At 46.5% G+C, this 25,636-nt stretch overlaps 1 protein-coding gene across 1 annotated transcript in view; it reads left to right on the top strand.

Annotated features, from left to right (window-relative positions):
• GALNS (galactosamine (N-acetyl)-6-sulfatase) overlaps positions 1–25,367 on the top strand; it is a 32,685-nt gene extending 7,318 nt beyond the window's left edge. Inside the window, exons 5-14 of the mRNA XM_070953093.1 lie at positions 289–432; positions 1,400–1,466; positions 1,544–1,671; positions 8,894–9,033; positions 9,254–9,357; positions 11,676–11,812; positions 13,010–13,112; positions 18,251–18,372; positions 21,754–21,871; positions 24,773–25,367. Coding sequence (XP_070809194.1) covers positions 289–432; positions 1,400–1,466; positions 1,544–1,671; positions 8,894–9,033; positions 9,254–9,357; positions 11,676–11,812; positions 13,010–13,112; positions 18,251–18,372; positions 21,754–21,871; positions 24,773–24,859 — 1,150 coding nt within the window. The 3' untranslated portion in view covers positions 24,860–25,367. The remainder of the gene's footprint in view (positions 1–288; positions 433–1,399; positions 1,467–1,543; positions 1,672–8,893; positions 9,034–9,253; positions 9,358–11,675; positions 11,813–13,009; positions 13,113–18,250; positions 18,373–21,753; positions 21,872–24,772) is intronic.
• Positions 25,368–25,636: the final 269 nt, after the last annotated feature.

Genomic DNA, 25,636 nt, shown 5'->3' with positions numbered 1-25,636 from the left:
AAAAAATAAATAGGTAGCATTGCTCAGGGCAGGACAGAGAGGAAGGAGACAAGCAAAGAAGCTTGAGAACTGGGAAGAATGAACTAAAAAGATTGAAGAAGTGCTGTAAAGAAGTCTTCCAATACTTGCTGCTTGGCTGGGTGTTATTTCCTTGGCTGGGTGGTGGGTGTTATTTCCATCTTCCAGGTCCCTGAATTGTGATTTTTTGTTTTGTTTTGTTTTGAAGGTAGGAGCTGTTGATTGCCCCCTAATGCAATCCCCCCCCCTTTGGCTAATAATCTTTTTTAGGCACCTGGGCCACCAACCTCAGTTCCATCCCTTGAGGCATGGCTTTGACACCTGGTTTGGATCTCCCAATTGCCATTTTGGACCGTACGATAACAAAGTCACCCCTAACATTCCTGTTTATAGGGATACGGAAATGATCGGCAGGTAACTTTCTTTTTTATATCACTCACTTCGCTATGTTCCTTTACTAGTTTTGCTCAACTGGTTTTGAGCCTTATCATGGGCAGCTCTGGAATGCATTCTCTTGCTTTTCTTCTGGCCAAGTTTGAGTAGTGGTTGTATTGCTTTCCTTTCCTTAAGAGACCCTGAGGCTGTAAGTTTCTGGATCAAATACCTGGGCAGTCCTCACATTTCAGAATTTCTGCCACAATTCAAATACTTGCAATGAAAATGATAATATCACCTTGAAAGCACATTGAGAGATCTGGACCCATTCATTGAGAAACTTCTACATGTAGTAAATTATGTATGAACTCAGGATTATACATTAATCATTGAGAAGTTGGGAAAGGCCAGCCTCCCACTTACTTCTTGTCCATACGGCTTTATTTCATTTTTTAAATAAATTTACAGGTCATCTATTCTACTCATTCCAGGTAGCTCATGTTAAACAAGCTTCAGACATGAAATACAGTTCATCCTTCACATTATTATCTACTAAGAGGGAAGAGAAAGTTTATATTTTAACATGAATGTTCCCAGATTGCAATTCCTGAAATTGTATCTGAATCGAGACTGAATCAGTCATAAGCTGAAAATATTTTTCTAACCAATGCAGCCACAGTCCACACCTTTAAAACCTTCACTGAAAAGCACACACAAAAACACACTGGGGAAGGTGGCTTGCAAAAACATACATACATTTCGTATGGAAAAGTGTACACACAATTTTTCATAGAGCTCTTTATAAAGTAGCAAGATGACGAGGAAATGAGTCAGAATGAAGAAAAGGATAGAACAACAAGAAATTGAGCAAAATAGCTTGACTTACTGAGCTGATGGTTGCTGCTGTCAGCAACAGCCTTCATCAGAAGGAGCAAACCCTTATTCCTTTATTTTTGAATACCTAAAAATACAAGGAATGTTTTTCTGGTTGTCTTTTCTATTGTAGGTATTACGAAGATATAAAAATTGATCGTACGTCAGGAGAAGCAAACCTAACTCAAATGTATTTACAGGTAATTTTGTTCTGAGAAACCCAAAGATCCTTTCTGTAGCCTAGGTGATTGCATTGAAAGTTGCTTCTCTCTTCCAGGAAGCCCTGGATTTCATAAGCAGCCAGCAAGCCAGGCATCGGCCATTTTTTCTCTATTGGGCCATCGATGCCACCCATGCTCCTGTGTACGCCTCCAGGGAGTTCCTGGGCACAAGCCAAAGAGGATTGTAAGTTGGTTTTGAGCAACATATTCTCCTTTCCCTTCCCCGTTGTCCCAAGAGAGAATCCCAAATCAGTCCTTATAATCTGACTCAATGGAGATACCCATGCAGGGTTTAAACTGTGTGTTTCATAGAATTATAGAGGCTGGAGGCATCAAGATCAGTGTTTTTCTAAGTTGGCAACTTTAAGATGTGTGTGTCAGGGTTCAAAGTAACACCCCCAACAAAATAACACTCTGAGGCTTGAAGTTCCTCAAAGTTCCATTTTATTAGAGATGTCATATTGGCACATCTGGAAAACCCCAAATCTGAAAGTTTCCAGGTTTTCCCCACCCAAAGGAAAGTTCAAGTCCCTGCCCAGCACCCACAAGTCCATCACATGGTCTAATCAAAGCACTGTCCCAACTGGAGATAAGTCCCAGTCCCAGCCTTCCAGGTACAAGGCAAGATGTCCTTGACTCTCTGAAAGGAACGTTATTATGATTATATATATCACCCTGACTCTACATAATTCCCTCCTCCCAGTTTTCCACAGTAGTAAATGTGGCAGGCCTGAAGATCCAACAAAAAAGATGGTTTCCAGGCCTGATAGTGTGGACTTCAACTCACAGAATTCCACAGCCAGTTTTCACTTCAGTATACTGCCTCTTGGGCTCTGAGCAAAGGAGTGTCTGCTGTAACACTATAGTTATTTTTCCATACACTATGGCTTCAAGCTGCAAAAAAAGACAATGCCAGCTTGGAAAAAATCAAGGAGAAGAGAGGAAACAAAGGCAGCCAACAATGAAGGACAAGCCCTTCTCTGAAAATACTTTCCTGTCCTGATGGAATTTCTTCACCTCCACCTTTCCCTTGAATGTAACTTGCAAAATAACAGATGTGCTGGAGAATCACTGACATTTATAAAAAGGTAACATGGTGCATGTAATTATTTACTTTCTTGCTTAAACTGGAGGAAAAATAATCACCCAGGTCTTTCCCAAACTAGCCCACTAAGTTACTTACCAAGAAGCTGCCATATTGGTTGTTATTAGTTTTTGCTTTAATAATCATTGGCATGGGCGGAAAGAATCAACAGCCACACCTAGCATTAAAAAGGGCTGTTGAGGTCTTCTTTCTGTTCTAAGAACCATTGCCATGGCCCAAATTACACCAGGCAAGAAGACTATAAATCTAATGTACATCAACAGCCACACCTAGCATTAAAAAGGGCCGTTAAGATCTTGTTTCTGGTTGTAAGAACCATCACCATTAGTATAATTAACCTGGTAAGAAAGATATAAAATCTATGATCAATCACAGCACAATTAGCAAGAATACATGAGAACTCTTTAGTTTCACAACATATTGACAAACCTAACAATTGTTTCAATTTGGAAATTGTGACCATCATAGACCAACCCAAGTCCAAGAACACTAGGATATTTCCAAAAGCCAGGCAACTCAAATCAGCTATCAAATGACCTAGACATAAACAATACCAACATCTGTGCACAACAAACAATGCAGAAGCCCAAAAGAAATCAACAGGACCAAAACACACCCTTACCAGCAATCAGCACCAATATGAACATAAACTCCAAGACTAACATCAGACCAACAGTCAAGAAGTGAACAATACTAAATCAATGAAGTGCCAAGTAACAACAAATAACAACAAACCAAAGAACCTCCAAGACCACTTCCATCAACACTAGAACCTAGTGTTTGAGAGCAACCACACTCTCTCATACCACTTATAATATTCCCTAGTTTGATAATGAAACATTTGCAAGAAAAACACCAATCTCAGAAAGCACCAAGGACCCTTCATTTCAACTGTCAGCCACAAATCTTTATTTTTATATGGCGTCATATTACAGTGCATCAACATGTTTACTTAAGAAGTCTGGCTGGTACTGGCATTGTTTCTAAGGAAGTGAAGGTGGGAGGAAGGTGATCCAAAAGGATTCCCTTCCCGTCGGAGTACTGAGGGGGTCCTCAGGAACTGGAGGAGGCTTGCAGCTGAGCGCTCTTGACTCCTCCAGGGTGATTCACCCTCACTGCTCACTCAGGGACTGAAAGGGTCACAGAGTGGAACCCCAGAGAGGCCATCCAGTGTGAGTCTCCCCGAGTGTGTGCTCAGGGATTGAATGAGACAGGTAGCAGGCCAACTCCCGGGCTCATTCAGTGTGAGCATCACAGAGTGGAAGCTCAGGGATTGAACAACCTCCACAAGTAGGGGCATCACCCCCATTCCAAGCCGTGTTCATAAAGAGAAAGCTTGTGGCACCCTCTCTGGTTCTCACAGCCAATGGCTAAAATTATCTCAGATCAGAAATTGTTTATATGTTTGAAATACATTTGTCACATTTATGCCCATTGTTTTTAACCACAATTACTTTGTATTTTTTTAACAAAACTTTGCTAAAGCAAGCCTTAAGGTAAGCTTTAGCAAGGCCCAAAGGTTTTTGCTGTAATAAAACGTTGCCAAGAGTACCTGCCAGGCTTCTTGGCTAAATGCAATGCTGGATAGTTAGCAAGTAAACGTAAATTTTCAGGAAGATTGAAGGCAGAGCAGTTCTACAACTGACCCCATCTCAGACACACCAAGTGCCCAACCTCCTACAACTGACCCGATCCCATTGGGTTCTCAACCCCTAGTAATCACAGAAAAGGAACTGCAAGACCTATTTCACAGACAAAAGCCAGGAAAAGCTCCAGGCCTAGACAAGGTAACTCCTTCTTGCTTAAAAGTCTGTGCTGACCAATTGGGCCCCATCTTCACCCAAATCTTCAATAAATCGCTAGAGATGTGCTATGTCCCTTCTTGCTTCAAATGCTCTGCTATCACCTCAGTGCCAAAGAAGCCCACCATCAAGGAACTGAATGACTAACAGACCAGTTGCTCTAACATCTGTAGTTATGAAAACCTTTGAAAGGCTAGTGCTGTCCCACTTGAAAACCATCACGGATCCACTGTTAAATCCCCTGCAAGTTGCATACCAGGCAAATAGATCAACAGATCATGCTGTTAATATGGCTCTGCACTACCTCCTACAACATCTTGAATCTCCAAAGACCTACGCAAGAGTCCTCTTTGTAGACTTTAGTTCAGCATTCAACACCATCATTCCAGACATTCTTCTAAGTTAAACCAGCTAACGGTACCTGAATATACTTGTAAGTGGATCATAAGCTTCCTAACAGACAGGAAGCAGCAGGTGAAGCTAAGCAGAATCACATCAGATACCTGTACAATTAGCACAGGGGCCCCACAAGGCTGCGTGCTCTCTCCACTTCTCTCTATATACCAATGACTGCATCTCAAACAATCCATCTGTTAAACTACTGAAGTTTGCAGATGACACAACAGTGATCGGTCTCATTCGAGACAATGATGAATCTGCATACAGAAGGGAGGTTGAACAACTAGCCTTGTGGTGCGGCCAGAACAATCTGGAAGTGAACACACTCAAAATCATAGAAATGGTGGTGGACTTTAGGAGAAACCCTCCCATACTACCAGCTCTTACAATACTAGACAACACAGTATCAACAGTAGAGACCTTCAAATTTCTAGGTTCTACCATATCTCAAGACCTAAAATGGACACCCAACATCAAAAATGTCATCAAAAAAGCACAACAAAGAATGTTCTTTCTGTGTCAACTCGGAAAGCTCAAACTGCCTAAGGAGCTGCTGATACAGTTCTACAGAGGAATTATTGAGTCTGTCACCTGCACCTCCATAACTGTCTGGTTTGGCTCTGCAACCCAACAAGACAAACACAAACTTCAGAGGATAATTAGAACTGCAGAAAAAACTATTACTACCAACCTGCCTTCCATTGAGGATCTGTATACTCCATGAGTCAAAAAGAGGGCTGTGAAAATATCTACAGACCCCTCACATCCTGGACATAAACTGTTTCAACTCCTACCCTCAAAACGATGCTATAGAGCACTGCACACCAGAACAATTAGACACAAGAACAATTTTTTCCCGAACACCATCACTCTGCTAAACAAATCATTCCCTCAACACTGTCAAATTATTTACTAAGTCTGCAGTACTATTAATCTTCTCATCGTTCCTATCACCTATCTCCTTCCACTAATGACTGTATGACCGTAACCTTGTTGCTAGTATCCTTACGATTTATATGGACTGTTTCCTAATATGATTTGATTGCTTATTTATTCCCTATGACTATCATTAAGTGTTGTACCTTATGATTCTTGACGAATGTATCTTTTCTTTTTATGTATACTAAGAGCATATGCACCAAAGACAAATTCCTTGTGTGTCCAATCACACTTGGCCAATAAAGAATTCTAATCTATTCTATTCTAGTTAATGAAACCAATGACTTACTTTTGATGTCTTCAGTCTTGACTCATTTCACGTAGTGCCTTTGAAATAAAAATAAAAAATCAACATCACCAAATGTCTACCTGATGTTCAGAGACCAGAAAATCAATTCAGCAATTTTAGAAAGGAGCTTTTATGTTCATTATCCTATGAATGAAAGAGAAGATACAATGAATTGGAATGTTATGCCCTTGAGAATACTTCAGACCACAGGTTTTTACCATTCCCAAAGATAGGGCTTCCAGCCCCAGGAATTTCTCTTACTCTCCAGGAACAGGAAGGCATCCCTAAAATTGCCTTAGGCCCTGAGAGTTTACCTTCCTGAAAGAAAGTCAGGTCAGGTCAGGTCAGAATAAGAATAAGAATAAGAATAAGAATAAAAGAATAGAATTCTTTATTGGCCAAGTGTGATTGGACACACAAGGAATTTGTCTTGGTGCATACGTTCTCAGTGTACATAAAAGATACATTTGTCAGCTCCTGGACCTAAAGAAATTTTAATCAATTTTTGCCTTTAGAGCCTTGAAGTAGTTGACCCTCTACATATTTTGAGGAGAGGAATAGAATAAGCTTTATTGGCGAATGTGATTAGACACACAAGGAATTTCTTTTAACTTGAGCCTTGACTAAAATTACCCCAGGCCCTAAGAATTCACTTTATTCCTAAGGGCAAGCTCAATTTTACCTTTAAAGCTAATGTTAACCCTTACTCACCTGAGGCAGTTTGGTCCTTTTAACAGGACACATCAGATCCCACCAATATTTTACTCCTAAAAACTTGCGCCTTGGCTAAAGCTATTCAGGAGCCAGAAGCCCCCTCATTCCCTGAGGGAAACGTCCCACTTGGTGGGACTGAGGTAACTCACCCAGCCTAGGTGAGCTGTGGTGAGACATCATTGAGGCATTTACCTCAGGAGTCTCCGCGAGAATCACTACCTAAGGCCAGAGGCCGCGGGGGAGAGAAGCAGCAGCCGCCGCCTCCCTTCCCCTCTCTCAGCCCGTCGACTTTTTAAACTGCCCTCGCCCCTCGGAGGGGGAGAGGCCGCTCAGCCAATCCGAGGGAAAGGATTTCCGAAGCAGCCAATCACAGGCGAGGTGGGTGTGGAGAAGGTCCCGGAGAAGCGCTGGGCGGGGAAGGCGCGTGGCTCATCCTGGCCAGGTGTGCCGCGCCCCCCCCCCCAGGTGAGGGCGATGGGAGGCCGGGCACGTGGCCTGTGCGGGTGCAACGCCGCCTCCTCCGGGCCTCGCCACACCTTTGGACTACAAATCCCAATCTCCAGCCAGCATGCGAGGCCGGGGTGGTGTCTTCTCCGCCGCACCCCCTCCCCCTCAAAGGACCGGTGTTTAAATGTTCTCTATTATCTTTGCAGAGGTGCTTTGAGGACTGATAGATCAGAGGGAGACTTGGCCTTATCCTGGGGATGCTTTGGATTACAAGTCCCATCAGCCACCTCTGGGGTGGTGGTGGTGGTGATATAGGGATCGTCCCTTCTTGCAACAGAGCAAGAAGTTAAACAGGGAAATCTGAAAATTTAATAAATAAAAAAATGATATACACACACACACACAGAGTAAAGGAGATGCTTTGGACTACAGATCCCATGAGCCAGCTTTGCAGAGGGGGGGGCTGATGGGGATTATCTCTCTTGCAATAGCCCCACCTGAAATTCAAGCCTCTTTTTCTGTGTTTTTGTGTTTTATTTGCATCTTCCCCACCATGTTACAATCTTACCAAGCAGCTCTTGGTTTTTGTTGTGCAAATAATGAATTTGTTATTTTTTCCAGTTTGTTTTGGGGGAAAAAAAAACTGGGCTGGTTTGCTTTGCTTTCTGCTTAAATGTTATAAATGGAGTTTTTGATACATTATGTCTTAGCCCCCGAAAGTGAAAGAAATTGTCCCAAGTTTGAAACTTTCCTGCTTTCTCTATTACAGGAACACTTCCCTCCCCCCACCCCCAATTAAATGTTTTCAAAGGGGGGGGGAGGGTGCTTGTCCAAAAGTGCAAAATAATAAATGGCTGTCTTGATTGTGCTCATTTATTTATGGTTTAAATGTGATTTATGAAACTAGCCAGATTTTCTGTCCTAGAATGACAATGAACTGTAAATTACCAATATGTCGTCCTTTCACAGAGCACCCTGAGCTAGAAGTGGGTGACTGATTCTTTGTGTTTCGCAAATCCAGTTATTGATTGATAAAATTGGCTGCTTTCTATGTGGTATGTTAGAATAAAGTTGCAATAGAGAAACTGATCTTTTGGCTATTGCACCCTTTATAGTCTACAGTACTCCTTGCCAATGGATATGCTGGCAGGATCTGCTAGGGGTTGTAATCCAACAACATCTGGAAGCACAGCATGTTCCTGTAAATGATGATAGGTTACATCTATGTATTGTTTTATGTTGTTGTATGCATGCCCTCAGCTTAGCCTCAGCCCTCTTCTTTTCTCTTCACTGCTATTTTACTGGGAAAACTGATTCCACCCCCTATCTTTTACCTGCTTGGCTAGTTAGAATGAGCATTCTATATAAGTATAGTTTTATAAATGCAAATACGAATAGAAATAATTTGTATTAACATTTCTTTTGTACAAGGAATATTATTACAGGCTAGGCCTTCAATTTTTTTGTATTTATTTGGACCTTTTGGAAACATAGTTGTTTTTATAATGTGTTATTCTTGTATTATAAGCTGCTCTGAGGGCAGTGTACTGTGGGATGTTCACTCATAAATGAGACTGCTTTGCAAATGCTGTGCACCGTACACATGCAGGTCTGTGTACACACACATGTACGTACGGATATACATTGAGTATCCTCAGAGACCTTCATGTCCACCTCGACTGCTTTGTAATTTCTTCTCCCTGTCTCTTAGGTATGGCGATGCTGTGCGGGAAATTGACTTCAGCATTGGGAAAATTCTTAGTCACCTTCAAAATCTGGGCATCAGCAACAACACCTTTGTGTTTTTTACATCTGACAACGGGGCCGCCCTCATTTCAGCCCCAGAACAAGGTCAGTTTTTTCGGAATGGACCTTGGTAGGGTTGGGACAGAATATTAGAATTTGCTGACTTGTTTTCTTCCAATTATAAATGCAAATAAGTATTTATATCAGGGTGGGGGTGGGGGGAGTTGACAGTATCTTTTTGAATGATTTATTAGCCCATAGCCTGAATTCAAATTCTACCTTTCTCTGCCCAGAAATGTTTTGGAATGGTTTTCTTTTTATGCAGGAGGCAGCAATGACCCTTTCCTATGTGGCAAGGAAACGACTTTTGAAGGTGGCATGAGAGAACCAGCTATTGCCTGGTGGCCAGGACACATACCTGCGGGACAGGTGGGAATCTGAGGGGGGATCTTCTCTGTAGGACTTAACAGTAGTTTTGCTTTATATGGCACCCTTCAGATCTATAGGTATAATAACGGCATTTACTGCTGGCTTGTAGAAAATATATGGTTTTGAATTCTTTTCATGTTCTGTCACTTCCAGTTTTTGGCAATCCTGCACCATAGTGAACAACTGGATTTACTTAACCACTAATAAATCTAGTAAAATCAGGTCAGTCACGTGGCCGATCCATTTGCGATTTATGACCATAATCTGCAGGCTCCATTAGTGGTATCTCAAGGACTGCCTGTAAACAAAATTGTCTGGCCCAGTTCACCTGCTGCCTGTGCTTTCTCAAAGGATCCAGCTGCAGGACTTTGTATTTTTGTGCTCCTTTCAGTCCTTCTCCTGTTCCAGCCCCCTCCCTTTCCGTCTCCTTTCCCCCTCTTCCCCCTCCCCCCTCCCAGTTCTGCTCCCTGAAGGAGAAAAGAACATATCAAGCCAAAGACAGCACTGCAACCTTTTCTTCACTATCTCCCACAAGGCACAAATTGAAATTGAATTAGACAGGGATATCAGGTCTGCTTGCTGTGATAAATGTAAAAGGATTTTATTTAAAAACACCCTGACATTTGTTCACCCAGTTTCAAATATTTAGCTTTCCTCCTTTCCATTCCTGGCGGGGGCAACTTTATTAATTGTCGCCTTTGATTCAGAGTTAGAGCTTGAAAGCGCTGATAACGCCAGAGCTGGCTAGTTCTTCCCCTGATGTGGCCCGCGGCAAAAAGGATTTCATTTTCTTAAAGACGCTCTGTATGTGCTGAGAGTTTATAAAAAATATATAAGACCTCCTCTTCTCACGCACGGTAATACGGGCTGTTGTTTGCTGATATGGAAAATATCTGATCTAGCTCTTCTGGCTTTCATTATTTATTTTTCACCAAGCCACGACTCTTCAGAACGTTCTCTTCCCTTCTCTTCCTCATTTTGTTACGGGAATGGCAAAGGAAGGAAAGAGATTGTCAGCAGAAGAAAGTGCTACATTCACCCTCTGAAAATAAGAGAGGGCAACCCCCCCTCCCCGGCCCCTAGCAACCTCCTCCTGTTTCCACCCCCGCCCCAGATTTTATCTCTCCAATATGGTGCTGCAGATAAATCCAAGTAGCTGTAACATTGGCATTTAGCTTCTTTTACGAAATTTTCTGTCCTCCATGCAGGGGGCAGGGTGGGAGGCTAGTGACAGAATTAGCAGTTGAAAATGAGCTATCATCTCCAGGCTCGGTGGAATAATGGGAGGAAGAGCGAGGCGGTTGCTGGCAGCCCGGGTGGAATGGGACAACTTGCCGTAGCCAACTTGCTACAGCCAAGTCATCACCAACTTGCTACAGCCAAGCCAACTTGCTGTGGGACAATTTAACAATTCAGTTTAATTATTTAAAATAAATATTTTAATTTTTGTTATTCACATTTCATTCAGTCCCTCCTTTTGATCCTTATTAAAATGATTCTATTCCACCATTTCTTTGATATTAATATAATTGTCATACACCCTTCCTGGGCTGGTGGGGTTTTTTATGCAAAGCAAGAATAAAAAGATCCTTGGAATTTACCCAAACATTCCACTCACAGGGATCTGACCATCCATTTCTGCTGTGGGAAAATGCTGCTGCTGGTTGGGGTTTCCTCTGTAGCTGCATCCCAGAATCTCAGCCCTAAAATTTATATGTGGAGTTGAAATTCTGTTTTCTCTGCATCTCCAATATCCTTCAGTAGTCCAGGACACCATTTTTCAACCTTAGCAACTTCAAGAAGTGTGGACGTTAACTCCCACACCTCTTAAAGTTGCCGTGGTTGGGAAATGGTGCTCTGGAGAACCCTGCTGGTGGTTGTGGCTACAGCATCCCAAATTGCTTTGGAGGCCCTCAGCATCTCTCAGCCACTTGGGAGACCAAGAATCAGGGTAAATGTCTATTCTCAGCCATCCCGCCATGGTTGTCCTAAAGGTGCTTTTTTCAAAAGGCAACTGGACTTGCTTGGTTTTAATAAAGCATAACAATAAAAAACCCAAAGGAAGCCCAGTTGCCTTTTGAAAAAGCATGTTTAAAAATCTGGGTACTCAAGTTTGGACAGAACAAAGCCAACCACCTTGAAGAAGCAGCACAGCTTAGTGGCAGAGCTCCCCGCTTTTCCCACCGAAGGGCCTGATCCAGGCACGTCTCTCTGCGAATCCTGGGGCTGGGCTAGAAGGCCCAGATAGAGAGAGGTTTTTCAGCTTTGCGTCACTGAAGCAAGAGTTCCCACCCATGCTCTCGTCTTGTGGCTTGCAGGTGAGTTACCAGCTGGCCAATGTGATGGATCTCTTCACCACTTGCCTCTCCCTGGCAGGACTGCAGCCTCCCGGTGACAGGCAGATCGACGGCATCGACCTCCTGCCTGTCCTTCTGCAAGGCAAACTAATTGACAGGTGAGTTATGGGCACCCCGCTCCCCTTGCGGCTTTCTGCCAATCCCCCCTCCCTGCCCTCAGCCTTATTGAGGTGCAGCAGAAATAGGTGGCTATTTTTGGAGCCTCTTATTATAGAAGGGTTACTCCTGTCATTTGTTCGTGAGGATGAAGCACCTGCTTCCTAAAGCTTTTGCGGATGTTGTATCTGGAGCTTGAAACATACATCGGTGACTGCCTTGTCAGTCCATGCAGCTTAGCGTTACGCTGCTGTTCCACAGGTCTCCCTAATTACTATAGAGATATGGTAGGATAGGTTGGCTGTTGAATCAGGCCGTTTCCACGCTCCATGTCATAAGCCATGACAAGATGTTGGAGTTTAGCAATCCTGGAGGACCACATGTTTGTTCATGCCTGCATTAAACATGTAGATTTAATAGATGATACTTCTACTTCCGTGTCCTTGATTTTCCCCAACATTTCTGGGCCTTTTTCTAAAGAGCCCCTTCCAGCAGTTCTGCTGCTAAGTTTTTTAGGTCAAGCAATGGACACGATACAATACAATACAGGATACCAGCACGACCAACCTAGCATTCGCTCAGCCTAATTAGATTTGGTCCATTAAAAGTCACATAATTCCAGGAAAGACCAACTTACTCCCAGTCTCTCAACTCCACAACATTGAGTTTGTACAAATAATATGGTGCCGTCTTCTTTTTTTGAAAAATAATTGAATGAAATATATATGTTGCTCTATTCAAGTTCAAAGCAAATTTCCAAAGCTTGCTTTCTCCTGGCTTTGGGGCTGGCAATTTGGCCTCCTCTATCTTTGGCATCTCCATCACACAGGTGCCTTTCTCCCTTGAGTATTTTAAGTCAGCGGACTTCTCCGTGTGAAATTTCACAGCCTGGTAGTTCAAGGATGAACAATCACTGGCAAGACAATTGGTATAACGTTTCATTCTGGCTTTGCTAGGCAAGCTCCCCCTCTTGATGGATGCTTTTAAAAATGCTAATTGAAAACCTTGCAGAAGGGCTATTAGAAGGCCGCCTGCTCCAGACTGATAGCTGAGTTGCCGGCCAGGCTTTGCTAAAGAGTTTGTCTCCCTTATCTCGGTAGCTGCCTGGAGGGGTGGGGGGAAGCGACTTGTTGGGACATGTTACATTTCTCATGTGGCTGTACATCTCTCTTTGTCCCTCCCCACCCTCTCTCAATCAGACCAATATTTTATTACCGTGGCAATGAAATGATGGCAGTGCGGGTTGGGCTTTATAAGGCCCATTACTGGACCTGGAGCAATTCCTGGGAGCAGTTCAGCCAGGTAATTGAAAATTAATTCCTCCCTCCCTCCCTCCCTATTTGCAGAAGTGATGCTTCATCAAAACACTTCAAATACTTCAGTGCAACATGTAGTTTTAAGGAATTTACAAAGGTGTTAAAAAGCTTTTAGGGAGGATCAGTATTGTATTAAAAAGAAAACATTTAGACTAACTCCGTGTTTTCAAACATAGCAACTTTTAAGATATGTGGTCTTCAACTCCCAAAATTCTTAAAGCTGCCAAGTTTGAAAACCGTTGGGCTTAATCCTTCCAGTATGCTTAACTTTTCCTAGAGGTGCCTTCTGCTTCTCTCCCCAATGTTTGCTGTCTCAGTATCAGCCCCAGGGAGAGAAGAAGAAGGCCCTTTCCCAGTTGCACTCAGGCGTGCTTTGTTTCTCTGGTCAAGTGAAGCATCTCAGGCCTGCTGGAAGAAAGGACCCGTCTTTGCCTTGGATCCCTTGCCGCATGTCTGCCTGGTGTGTCTGTGAGAAAGAGCACAGCTTTGATAATGGAGTTGCTGGTTCCAAGGTTATCCCCCTGTGAGTGGTGGCAGACGTGCAATTAAGGAGTGTTTATTCCTTTCTATGTCTTTGTTTAACTGCTAGTTGATAAAACTCAGCAATTATTCTGTACATCATAGGGTGATTAAAAATCCATTGCTTTCCTGCTGCTTGTGTTGTCTGCGGTTGGGGTGGGTACAACCAGAGCACCCAATTAGTGGACAGAACCACCATTAACAACGTGAAGATTGTACGAGGGCTAAAATTGGTCCTATTCTTCTGGTGCTCTGATACTAATTACAACACTGGCTAATAGTCGTTTTTCTTAAAAAATAGAATGCTGAATATCATTACATTTTCGATTGCAGATGCTTGAAACACTCCCAAAGTATAATTGCTGTTTAATCTCCTTTCTGCTGTCTCTCTCCAGTTTTTTATCAATATTATTGATAGTGAGGCTGGGAGATACATAAACAAAACCAACTTGAGGTTGTTGGTTCCTTTATGAAAAGGGAATATTAAACATGTATGTTGAACATGAGAACAGGGATTGCAACAGCCAGCAGTGGCTGAAACCTCCTCAATGGATACGAATCAGCTTTTTAATTGGATATTTTCCTCTATTGGAGCCAAGGGAATAATGAAAAATTTACCTAGAGGCTTCTTGGGATCTGACACGTGTCTGGAGCTGGCTGGAATGCCTCAGGTCAAGGCTGGGATAATGGAGGAAATGAGGGTTCCCTTGGATAGACCAGGCCATTCTCTGAATGTCTCTGGAGACCCAGAGGGTGTCCTCCTCCTCCTGTCTGCTGTGTGAAGTGGTAGGAGTAGGCAACTTCAGGGATCTCCTTTCAGGGGCATCCTATGGTTGGAACTACAGTCGCTCAAGTCTTTTGCTCTGGATGTGGAACTTGGTCCTGGATTTGCCCAATTCTGTTTACCTTAGCTTATCAAGAGAGGGCACCATTCTTGCAAAAACCACCTGCTTTTCTCAACATGCCAAAAGTAGAGACGCAAAGCAACTCAGCGGGAAATCCACCTGGCTAAGAAGAAGCTGGCAGAGTCGTTTTGCAGCTGTAACTGACCGAGGAAGAATATTTACTTAGCTGCCATCCAGAAACTGTAAAAGGGCCATTGTGATTTACAAGTGGTTCTTGTTTGCACAGTTTTAAGTTGTCATCCCTTGATTAATGGGTTGTGTTGAGCAGAAGGGAAGATGGGTGTAAATAACTGAGGTATGAAAAATAACACTTCTGGAGGTACATTTTTTTTCTGAACATAATAATAGGTAACTCTTTAAATCTGGGCAGGCAGATTAACACCTCAGATGCACTGGAGAATCAATTAGAGATGCCAAAGGGTTGGAAAGGAGGCAGAGGCTTTGCTACAGATGCCATGTTGCTTTGGAGATTTAGGATTCCCCCCCCCACCACAAGCCTGGTTTATTCTCAAGGGGGGTGGGGCACTGCTACAGCATGAGGGGAGCTCTGCCAGCTGCCCTTTTCCTTCCAGGTCCGGAGTGGGGCAGATGAGGACCCGTCTCTCAAGTCCAAAGCAGCCTTGCCCAGATGTGAAGGCAGCCTTGGGAAGTAGACCATTTGGGTGTCCAACTTCTCGCAGAGGATGGCCCCCTCCTCCCTCTCCCCCCTCTGATCCTACCTTATTCTAAACCTCATGCATCGCAGTAGTGCAGTGGTTCCGAAAGGGGGGGGCTCTGTTTGGAATCCAGAAGGCACCTTTCAGCTCCCCTTTGCAGGAAGGCAGGGTTGGCTGAATCCACAGCAGAAGGATGGAGATGGTACCCAGGTGAGGGGTTGCCAGATCAAAGGATGTTAACGGGTGTACTTGTGGAAAGCCAACTGGCACCCGCCTGCTGCTTAGCTTCTTGTTTATATTTCTTCAGCATCTGTGGCTGTTGGCTGGGAAACAGATGCAGGAACACAGCAGCCGCAGAGCAGGGTGACCATGATGGTTGGTATGGGTTAGAGGGAGGAAATCACGCGGTTGAGATTCAGCGCCAGAGCCAGACCAGGGCACGCCTGATCCGTGAAGAAGATAGGTTCTTCCTTATACTTCAGAAATGGACGCTGCATGTTTCAGTGTAAGAGTGAAAGTCGAGTGCTGTTTGCAGGGGACATTTTTGGGTAGGAGGGTGGAGGATTCTGGGCCTATTTCTTAAAAGTCTGGCAAATCTTCCAGGTGCTTTTATTAAGAATTTACATTCTGTGTTTCTCCTGGTATTAGGCTTCAAAGCTTCCAGGTTGGGACACCAGATGTCCTATAATATTTGTTAATCTCGACTAGCAACTACTTCTGCTACTTCACAGCAGCCAACACAAAATAGATTGCTGTTGCATTCTAAGCCAGTATTTCTCAACCTGGTGACTTGAAGATGTCTGGACTTCAACTCCCAGAATTCTTCAGCCAGCATAGCTGGAAATTAAAATCCAGACATCTTCAAGTCACCAAGGTTGAGAAATACTGTTCTAAGCAGTGCACAAGATGCGCAGAGGAGAACCTTTGGGTTTGAGTGGCACCAGATAAGGATGTGCAAAGGTACAAAGACAGGTGGAGGAAGCGGAGTGTCCCTCTGGTGTCTCTCTTCAAGAAAAGACCTTCGGGCTTTCTCAGGAGAAACCGAGTTGGCGCCATGAACACTGGCTTCGAGAGAGGGCGAGTGGCACAGCCAGAGTGCTCCCCTGCACATCCTTACTTGGAAATTTGTCTTGACTCTCTGACGTTGCCACCCAGAGGGAGGAGATCTGTGTCTAATGACCGGCAGACAGATTTTAACCCACCCCTGGTGATTAGTTGAATGCCTAATTTCAAGCCTGTGTTAACATGAGAAGGCAACGGACTCTGTAAACAGAACAGCATGGCAGCAAATACCCAGAGAATAAATTCTTACCTCGTGCAAAAACCCCCACATTTGCACTATAGGCGCACCATACTAATTAGCATGCTCTTAATTAAATAGCCTTTTTGATTTGCATCCAAATTACAATTGTTCCGGTTTTGGCTTTTATTAGCTGTTATCATCGTCATTGTATTATTTTCCTCTCTAAGAAGAGATTTGGGCTTGGCAGAAAAGCAAAACTTGCAGGGTGTCTGGGCAGCCGAAGGTGAAAAGGTCGATCACCTCCATAGCCATTCAAAATCCATTCGAGGGTTGCCTGCTGCAGAGTATCAAAACTCTTTCTTTCTTTCTTTCTTTCTTTCTTTCTTTCTTTCTTTCTTTCTTTCTTTCTTTCTTTCTTTCTTTCTTCTTTCTTTCTTTCCTTCCTTCCTTCCTTCCTTCCTTCCTTCCTTCCTTCCTTTCTTTCTCTTTCTTTTTTCTTCCTTCCTTCCTTCCTTCCTTTTTTTCCTTCCTTCCTTTTTTTCCTTCCTTCCTTCCTGCCAGCCACTGAGGCAGGAATCTATAGCTCTCTGCAGGTAAATGGGATTTCATGAGCTTCTAACCTTTCTTACTTTATTGAAAAGCAGAATATTAACTGCTCCACTGACCAGCCTATCCATTAAAGACACACGGGATATTTTTAGAAAATTGTTTGCCAATCACATCCCCTCCAACGTCTGCAGAGAGACTTTTGGCTGAATACTTGTTTTACATGCAAGCAGAGTGCAGCTGCGCCACCTCCCCGCCCTCTCATAATAGCACCCTTGGTCTTCTGGGAAGTCTGGAAAGATGGCCTTGGAGGAGGGAGGGGCACGGGGGGGGGGGGGAAATCTGGCCTGGGCTGCTGTGACCACCAGTGATAGGCAAGGAAGGCATTCCTGGAAGAGGCCCATGCGTTCCTTCCCTGGCCCTGCCAAGGTGGAGGCAAGAGTCGAATGAGATAATATAGTCTGGGGTGGACATGCCAGGATGGAGAATGCCATTTGAGGCAGAGGGTTGGCACTCCTGCCCAGGAGTACTTTCCTAAGAAGAATTAATGCCCAAGGAGAGAGGAACCTACCCAGGGGAGAACTGGGACTCACCCACTTGCCCTCTTCCCTGCCACGCCTGTTATCCTTTTGCCACCTGTGTAGATCTGGACCGAGCCTGTCCTGGGTGAGATGGCTGGTATCTTCAGGGCTGGGAAGGGTTTCATGTGTCACGAAGTCTTTTTTAGCCAGGCAGGTTGCCAAGAGTCACTGCTGTCCCTGCCACACCTGGGCTGCCCCTGGAGATGTTCCAGGCTGGACTCCTGTGTGCTCGTGTGTTGGTGAACGAATCCAGAGGGTGGATTCCTAGGAATTCCTAACATGGCGGATTGGTGTCCCAAAGGCAATTTTCCAAAAGGCAACTGAACTTTCTTGGTTTTTTTCCTTGAAAACATTTTGCTTCTCATCCAAGAAGCTTCTTCAGTAAACAGTAAAAATCAAGGAAGTCCAGTTGCCTTTCGGACAACCCTGGCCTGGATGACTGAGAAGCTCAAGAGCCGAGCGGATGGGCGTGTAGAGCGCGTAATGCAGTAAGTTAGAAGGGGAGAGAAATTATCCCAAAAGGAACAATTGGATGCACCAAAGGTCCAGATATGGCCTCTGCTCGGATGGAAAGCAGTTGGGCCTCTGCTGCAGCTCCATCTCTTTTGCCTCCCTTTGCCCGCTACCTGCCTTGTCCTCACTACTGACTTCCTCTTCCTTTCCTGGTGCTGCAGGGCATCGATTTCTGCCCAGGGCAGAACGTTTCCGGAGTCACCACGCATGAGCAAGTGGAGCACTTGAAGTTCCCCCTGATCTTCCACTTGGGAAAGGACCCTGGAGAAAAGTACCCGATCAGGTGAGGGGGGGAGGGGTACCTGAGCGAGAGGCGCCTCCCATCCAGTGAAGGGAAAGGGGTTATGGGGACATCCCGGGGAGGGAAGGCAACGCCACTCTAGGTGGGCCTTTGGTGATTCCTTCTCCTCTACTCCACGGATCAATCCAAATGGAAGCTGGTTTTGGAAAGGGCTCGTGTTAAGCTCCTTCTTCTCTCCAGACACGGGGGAAACACCCCAGGTTTTCTTCCAGGGCAGCAGGCATGTGGTGTGTATCTGTGTTAATTTAACTTAATTATCCCCCTTGGCCAGGCTGCCGGGGGTGCCTATGCTAATTGCAGGTGGAGGGCAATCCCTTGTCCAAAGATAATTCGACTTCAAGCATGTGCCAGCAAGGGCCGTGTTGCCTGCAGGCCAGCAAAACAACCGTATGCCTGTCCATGGGGAAGGGGAAGAACGCTGGTGCCCATGGGAGGCTTTACCTCTGGGAGAACCAACCTACCTGCTGGGCCCTTTTTTCCAGAGACGGCCATTGAGGAGATGAATGCTGCTTCTGTGAAGACGCAAGCAGAGCTAAGCTAATCAACCTCAGCAACTTAAGATGTGTGGCTTCAACTCCCAGAATTCCCCAGCCAGCTGCGGGTTGAAATCCACCCATCTTAAGTTGTTGAGGTTGAGTAGCCCTGGACTAGAGGCCAAGCAGCCCTTGGGTGTAAAGGATGGAAGGACATGAAAAGAAGCTTCTCGGTTGCAGGTGGAGCCCGGTCAGCCTCCCGGGGAGAGCAATCCTAGAAGCAGGGAGGAAGCCCGGACCCCACCTTTGCTGATGACCCAAACCATTTTGCCACAAGGGTCACCATCCTTTGGCTTCACAGTCATGCTGGAAAGAGAGGGAAAAGGAACCTGAAACATGCCTGGGACAAAGCTGGTATGCTACTCGCCCCCCCCCCACCCCTTCGTCTCAGTTCTGAGCTGATGCTGCTGCAGGCCACAGCAGGGTTAACCACGGAATGAGCTCCGTCCTCCAAATCCGCTTCAAGTGGGAGGAGGAGGAGGAGGAGGAGGAGAGGGGACAGATTGCGGGAGCACAATTACGCTAAATGAACTAAACGCACATCACACCTGTGCCTGGGACCACCTGCCTCCCCTTCCATTCCTGATTGGCTCTCTGGGGACCTCCCGGAGGTAAAGTGTTAATTAGTGTAATGACCCTGGACTCCGTCCACTCTGTGCCTTCATCCAGAGTCTGGAATAATTCCGGTACACAGGGGGAATCTCGCAGGCAGCCTCCTCTCCGCGCCACCTGCTCACCCAGCACTGCCTCGCTCTTCCCTTTCATTCTTCCGCTGCAATTCCCAGCCGCTCTTGCGGAGGCTTGAAGAGACAGAATACAAATTTAGGGCATCCCGGGGGCAGAGTGGCCTGTCGCTTGGTGGAGGCATTCGAGACACCTGTGCGGGCGTAGCCCCACGGCTACCACAAACATTGTGGATTCGAACTATGCTCCCTTGTCGTTTTTTGGTCTTGGATGGCCCTTGCCAAGCACATCTCCCTGGGAGCAGAGGGGTGACCTGGACTGGCCTGCCACCAGTTGGTGGATGGGTGCTGCTGGCCTTCCCCTTTGGGGAGGATGGGAGCTCGAGGCCTGCCTGCAGAAGAACCAGGGTTCGGTTCTGCCTTGAGTTAAGCAGGCCGTTCTGGGTCCCCAAAGATGAGTGAGCATCTAGGGCAGTGTTGCCTATCTTTGTACAGCAGTGTTTCTCAACCTTGCTGATTTTTAGAGGTCTGGACTTCAACTCCAAGAATTCTCCAGCCAGCCTGCTGGGAATTTATTGCATTCTGGGGATTGAAGGCCAGGTCTCTGAAAGTTGCCAAGATTGAGAAATATTGTCGTAGAGGCAGTAGTGGGCTGCTGCAGGTTCGGACTCGTTCTAGCGAACCGGTAGTTCCAATGGTCAGTTGGCCCCGCCCACCCACCCACTCCTGCCCTATCCTGTCCTGTATTTCCTTCTTTGTGGCACAGCTGATTTCCATGCCTCCGCTGTTCTATTTACCTTAGAAGGTAAGCAGCTGAGCTTCAAATTGCTGTATTTTTAACGCTGTGTGCAAGTGTGTTAGGCAAGCGTGCACGTGAAACCCGTGGGTGCGTGCACGCAAAGCGCACACTCACAGAACCAGTTGTTAAACCGGTTGCAGCCCACCACTGTGTAGAGGGTCGCTGTGCAGTAGATCCCTCAAAGCTTTTCTTCCTAGCTGAGCAAGCAAGATCAGATCACCAGCCAGGGCAACTTCCCTTTACCAGCTTCCTTCCTCTTTGCTCAGAGTTGTGGTCCAGCCCCCCCACCCCCCCACCCCAATGGAGTTTGATTGAAAGCAATGAGACACGCATCACACACTTCCTTTGGGGCACTGGAGGTTGCCCAAGAGGACGGTACTGATAGGTGTTTGTGAAAAGTGCTGCCACAACAGTCCCAAGCTTGTGAGTGTGGTTGATCTTGGAGATGGAAGTGGGCCGGCTACAGCCCGACAGCTGGGCACCAGGGTGAGCTCGGACCGGAAGCGAAAAGGAAGCCTGAGTGGGCCATGGTTTCCATTTGGTCTCTGAATGTGATTTGCACTTGTTTGTCCCCTAAGGGACTTTTAATATGATAGACAGAATGAGATTGCTGAGTCTAAGCCCTAAGTTGCGCTTGAAATAATGCCTCAGAGAAAAGGAGCCATTAATCCACTTAAAAAAATACTTGCCAATGTTTATAATCCTGATAAAAATAAGGGGGCCAAGAGGAGGGAGGAGCTGCTCCTTAAGGTAGAGGACAAAACCCTAGCAACTAACTTCTCTTCCCTCTGCCTAGAGCAGTCAGTACACAGGGAGTTTTTCCTTCAAGTGATGGGACCTTTCTCCTATGGGGGTGGGATTGTTGATCACCCCCAAGAGCCACTGCTCTGTTAGGGAGCGGGGAGTGCAAGGGGATCTTCTCTGGAGGCAGAGATCTTCTGTTTCAGCCTCTAAGATCCTTAACTGAAAAGGATCAGGAAGCAATTGATGAGAAATACTTTGGACTTTTAAAAACCTGGCAAACCAGGACCACATACCATGATCCTCAGCGAGAAGGGACGTTTCCTTTCCCTGGGCATGTTCGGGATGAAATTAGACAGTCATCTGTGGGGGTTGCTTTCATTGGGATTCTTGCATTGAACAAGGGGTGAGACTGGATGGCCTCAAAATGGACCCATCCAGTTCTGGGATTCCACAAAGCTTCAATTGGCTGGATTGACTGGCTAGTGTGTCCTCAACCAATTTATGGCTTCGGAAACAGTTGGGACTATGGCAGGGCGTGTTCCTGGCCAGGTATATCAGCGTTCCCTGCCTTTGGGGTTTTGTGACAGCTGTAGTTCTATTTCAGCTTCTCCAGCGCCGAATACGTGTCTGTTTTGGAAAAAGTCTCTCCCATCGTCCAAGAGCACAAAGCCACGCTGGTCCCGGGGCAGCCTCAACTGAACGTCTGTGACAAGGCAGTCATGGTAAGGCATCGAAACACAGATTAAAAACTGACCTTCCATGGCTCCTATTGTGCAGCTGGCATCTCTCCTTTGATGCTGGTCAGGAAACCACCAGGCACCTGGGCTGGGTGAAGGTCTGGGGTGAGGTGGGGGCTGTGTTTCTCTTGAGTCACGAGCTTCCCAAGGCCAAAGCCCCTCTCTCCCACTGCCAGGCTCAGTGTCTTCCTTGCAACATTGGCGTGAAAGGAGGGCTGCCCTTTGTATGCCAACCACAGGGAAGATGCTGTTGGTCTGCTCCGGCCAGGTGGGCCCACGGAAAAGGCAGCCAAGTGTGTGTGTGGGAGGGGGGAGAAAATGGAGGGCCATCCAGGCAATCGCTTTGCATAGGGGTGGCCTTGGTCGGGTGGCATTTGGCCTCTCCTGTGGCGGAAGGAAGTGCTGCACTGGTCTCACCAGATGGGAAACGTAAAAGGAGGCGTTGCAGGGTCTCTTGGCAGAAGTCAGGTGCAGAGCAACCCCCACGCATTCCTTAAGCACACTGAACACCCGGGGTTTCCTTGTCAATAAGCTGAATCCAGAATGCAGCAGGTTCGAGCACTGGGTTTCCAGTGGAGGGTTTTCCAGCAGGAGGAAGCCCCCGTTGAAATAGCCCTACAGCCATCAGCTTGCCTGGAGTTACACTTGCTGTAGGCTGGACTTTGACTTCAGACCTCAAATGCAAATCCCCTGATGTAGGCCTCACATCAGCCTTCTGCACGGCACCTGCAGCATCTCCCTTTTCCCCTCTTTGAAGCTCACCCTGTGAGAAAATGCGGCTGTCAGTTGCAAAAGGTATCAGTCCTGTCGGTCTTATTTTTATTGGTTTTGCTTAGCATGAAATCCTAAGGAAGTTTTTGCAAGCTACAGCAATACCGTACATTTATGAGACAGAAAGGAACCTGGCCTTTGCAGCAGTTAAATCGGGGAATTCTCGTTGGAATGATGTCTTAATAAATAAACCACAATTCCCTGGGTTCACATTGGTCTAAGCCATAAGCCGTAGTTTACAAGCCACAATGGCTTGCTTTACATAACCTGAGTCAAAACCACACAAACCACAGGATGGTTTAGGACAAGAGGGAGACACCTTTTGCGGTACAGGAGGCTCCTCTGCGACCCTCTTAAGAGGCTGAGCTTAATGGGATGATAATGCCTTCTGCCCCACTGCTTCACTTCCTTCCCCTTAGCATTTCGGAAGTGGAAAGTGGGCTTTGAAAGCCCCATTAATTGTCCTTTAAGTTGCCCAGAGAGAGAGGGGGGGGGGGACTGGCTTCCCAGGGCCTCCTGCTTTTTTGGTTGGGCATCATTGCCCCCTGGTGTCAGCCGTGCAGAATTCAGGCAGGCAGCAGACACTCACCTCGGCTCCCAGCAAAAGCCATGAAAGGAAGGCCAGTAGGACGGAGTGGGCAGGATGACCCTTTAGCAACTGACTTGCCCAGGGACTGATTTGTCCCTGGGTGGGTGGGCTTCAGAAAGGGAAGGTTGGAGCTGTGGGGGGAGAAGGTACTGTAAACGCTGTGTAGCAGATGGAAGTGGGTGGGGCAGCCTTTACAAAAAAGAGAGGAGGAAGATGGCACAGGTAGGCAGAGAAGTGGGGACATCCGCTGGGCTGACCGGCAGTCCGGGACTTGTTCGCATGAGATGGGGAGGGGAGTTGGCTCTGGGTGAAGGAGGCATCTTCGTCCAGATGAGTTTTAAGGGGAAGGGGCTGCTTCACAAAGGGTTTGGTTGAAGAAAGAGGAAGAAACAGGGCTCAGAAGGAGCAAAGGACTTTGCTGGGATGGGTGTGCCACCCTTTCTCCTAGAGTTGGCAGCGGGCTTTGGCAAGACCTCCTCCTCCTCCTGAGTGGCAGGAAGGACTTCCATGGTTTTTAGCCCTGGCGCATGGGAGACACAGCCCACCCCCATCACTCCTCCCTCTCTCGACCCTTCTCCTCCGTTCCTCCTAGGAAGCCTGAAGAGCTTTCCCTCCCCCCTGACATTGCTTCTCCTCTGCACAATTTGAGCCAATTCCAGTTGATTCCCCCCTTCAGTGTCGCTATGTAAATGCCTCCTAATCCATCAGTTGCCAGACTAATCCTTCAAACTGCTCATTAAAGCACAAATGTTCTTATCGGCCTCACCCCTGGCCTCCCGAGGCTGCCGTCTTCTCCGGGGCTCCTGGGAGAAGCTCCACAAACCTGTCTGTGCAAAACAATTGCGGAGTATCGGCCAAGGGCCTCGAGTGCTGTGCTGTACAGGTTACACAAAAAGGTGAATCTTCAAGCCAAAGAGGCCCCACCTAAGGAATAGCCATGTACAAAAGACCTCAGCTACACAACAGAACACAGGGCATGGGATCATAGGGCTGGAAGGGACCTCAGAGGTCTTCTAGTCCAGTCCCCCGCTCAAGGTAGGAGATTGTAACCATCAAATGGCTGTCCGGACTATTTCGAAGTTTCAGAAGCTTAGCTGGGCTCCTTTCTGGGTTCATTGATATCCTGCTTCTCACTCAAGTTGTAGGGAGGGAGGCAGCCTTGGAGCTCTACCCTCTAGTTTGGCCTGTGCTGAATGGCTGTGGGATATCCGGCATGGCTGTTCTCATCCAGTGGGTTGATCCATCTGCCACAGCCAGCAGTGATGTTTGTAGCATTTCCCGTGCAAAAGCTGATGCACAGGAGCTGGGGGAAGTGGGGGGGGGGGGGCAAGGGCTCTTAAGATGGGGAAGGGAGCCCCTGCATCTGGGTCAAAGGAATAAGCCCGACACTGGTTTTGCAAGGGTTTCAGCTGCTCTACTTTCAACGGTGCCATTTTGAGGAAGCAGAGAAATCCAGGGCTGGCACAAGAGCCCTCGCTTTCTCAATAATGTGTGATGAAGGCTGACTCTTTCTCTCTCTCTTCCAGAACTGGGCTCCTCCAGGCTGTGAGAAGCTGGGGAAGTGTTTGAAAGCTCCCGCTCCTGACCCAAAGAAATGCTTTTGGCCTCACTGAGAGCCTGGCCTTGGCAATCCGCTGTCCAGCAACTGTCCCCCGTTCCTTCCAACCTCTGGCTGCCCTGGGGAAGGTGACTCCGGCTGCTGCTGCTGCTTGTTCAGAAGAAAGCATCCCAAGAATGGTTTCAAAAGGGTCACTTTGGGGCAGGGGTCTTCTGTCTTGAACTGGGGCGATTTTAATCTCTCTGAAGGGAGCCTCTCTGGAAATGAAGAAATGCTCGATACTCTTGCAAGCTGCAGGGTCTCCTTCAGAGGAACCGTCTGCTCCAAACTGGCTGCAGGGGAAGAAATTTATGCCCTCCTGGATCTGAGGGGGCATCTCAGGGTCAGCCAGGTCAGCCTCTGGAGTTGGAACCACCTTTTTGGGAAGTGCCAAATCCTTACATGAAGGAGCTTCTGCTACTGTGATTTTTTTAAAAAACAAATGAATTAGTTTTATATCTGTTGAGGCCAATTTTTAATACTGCTGGGCATTTGTAAGAAATGAAGGCTGGTTATATATTTGAGTGAGGTGGTTGTGTCTTTTGGGGGGAGTTCTGTGCCCAAACCAAGCAATGGGTGGCCCTGCCTCTGAAAGGGGGGCTTGCTTGAAGGCTCCCTCCGGGATGGGAGCAAAGGCAGAGGCGGCATCTATGGAGGGTCTCCATCCTCCAGGTCAGCCTTGTCCCAAAGGCCACGGGACTTCCTTGGGGTTTTTCCCTTTGAAAACGTTTCGCTTCTCAGCCAAGAACTGGCTGAGTTGAAGGAGAAGCAAAACCTTTTCAAAGAAAACAAA

Source organism: Pituophis catenifer, unplaced genomic scaffold (genome assembly GCF_029215685.1).
Source record: "Pituophis catenifer annectens isolate HBS135680 unplaced genomic scaffold, rPitCat1.0.hap2 SCAF_13, whole genome shotgun sequence".
NCBI lineage: Eukaryota > Metazoa > Chordata > Lepidosauria > Squamata > Colubridae > Pituophis > Pituophis catenifer.
Note: the sequence above shows the minus strand (reverse complement) of the source record. Positions and strands in the feature narration are given on the sequence as shown.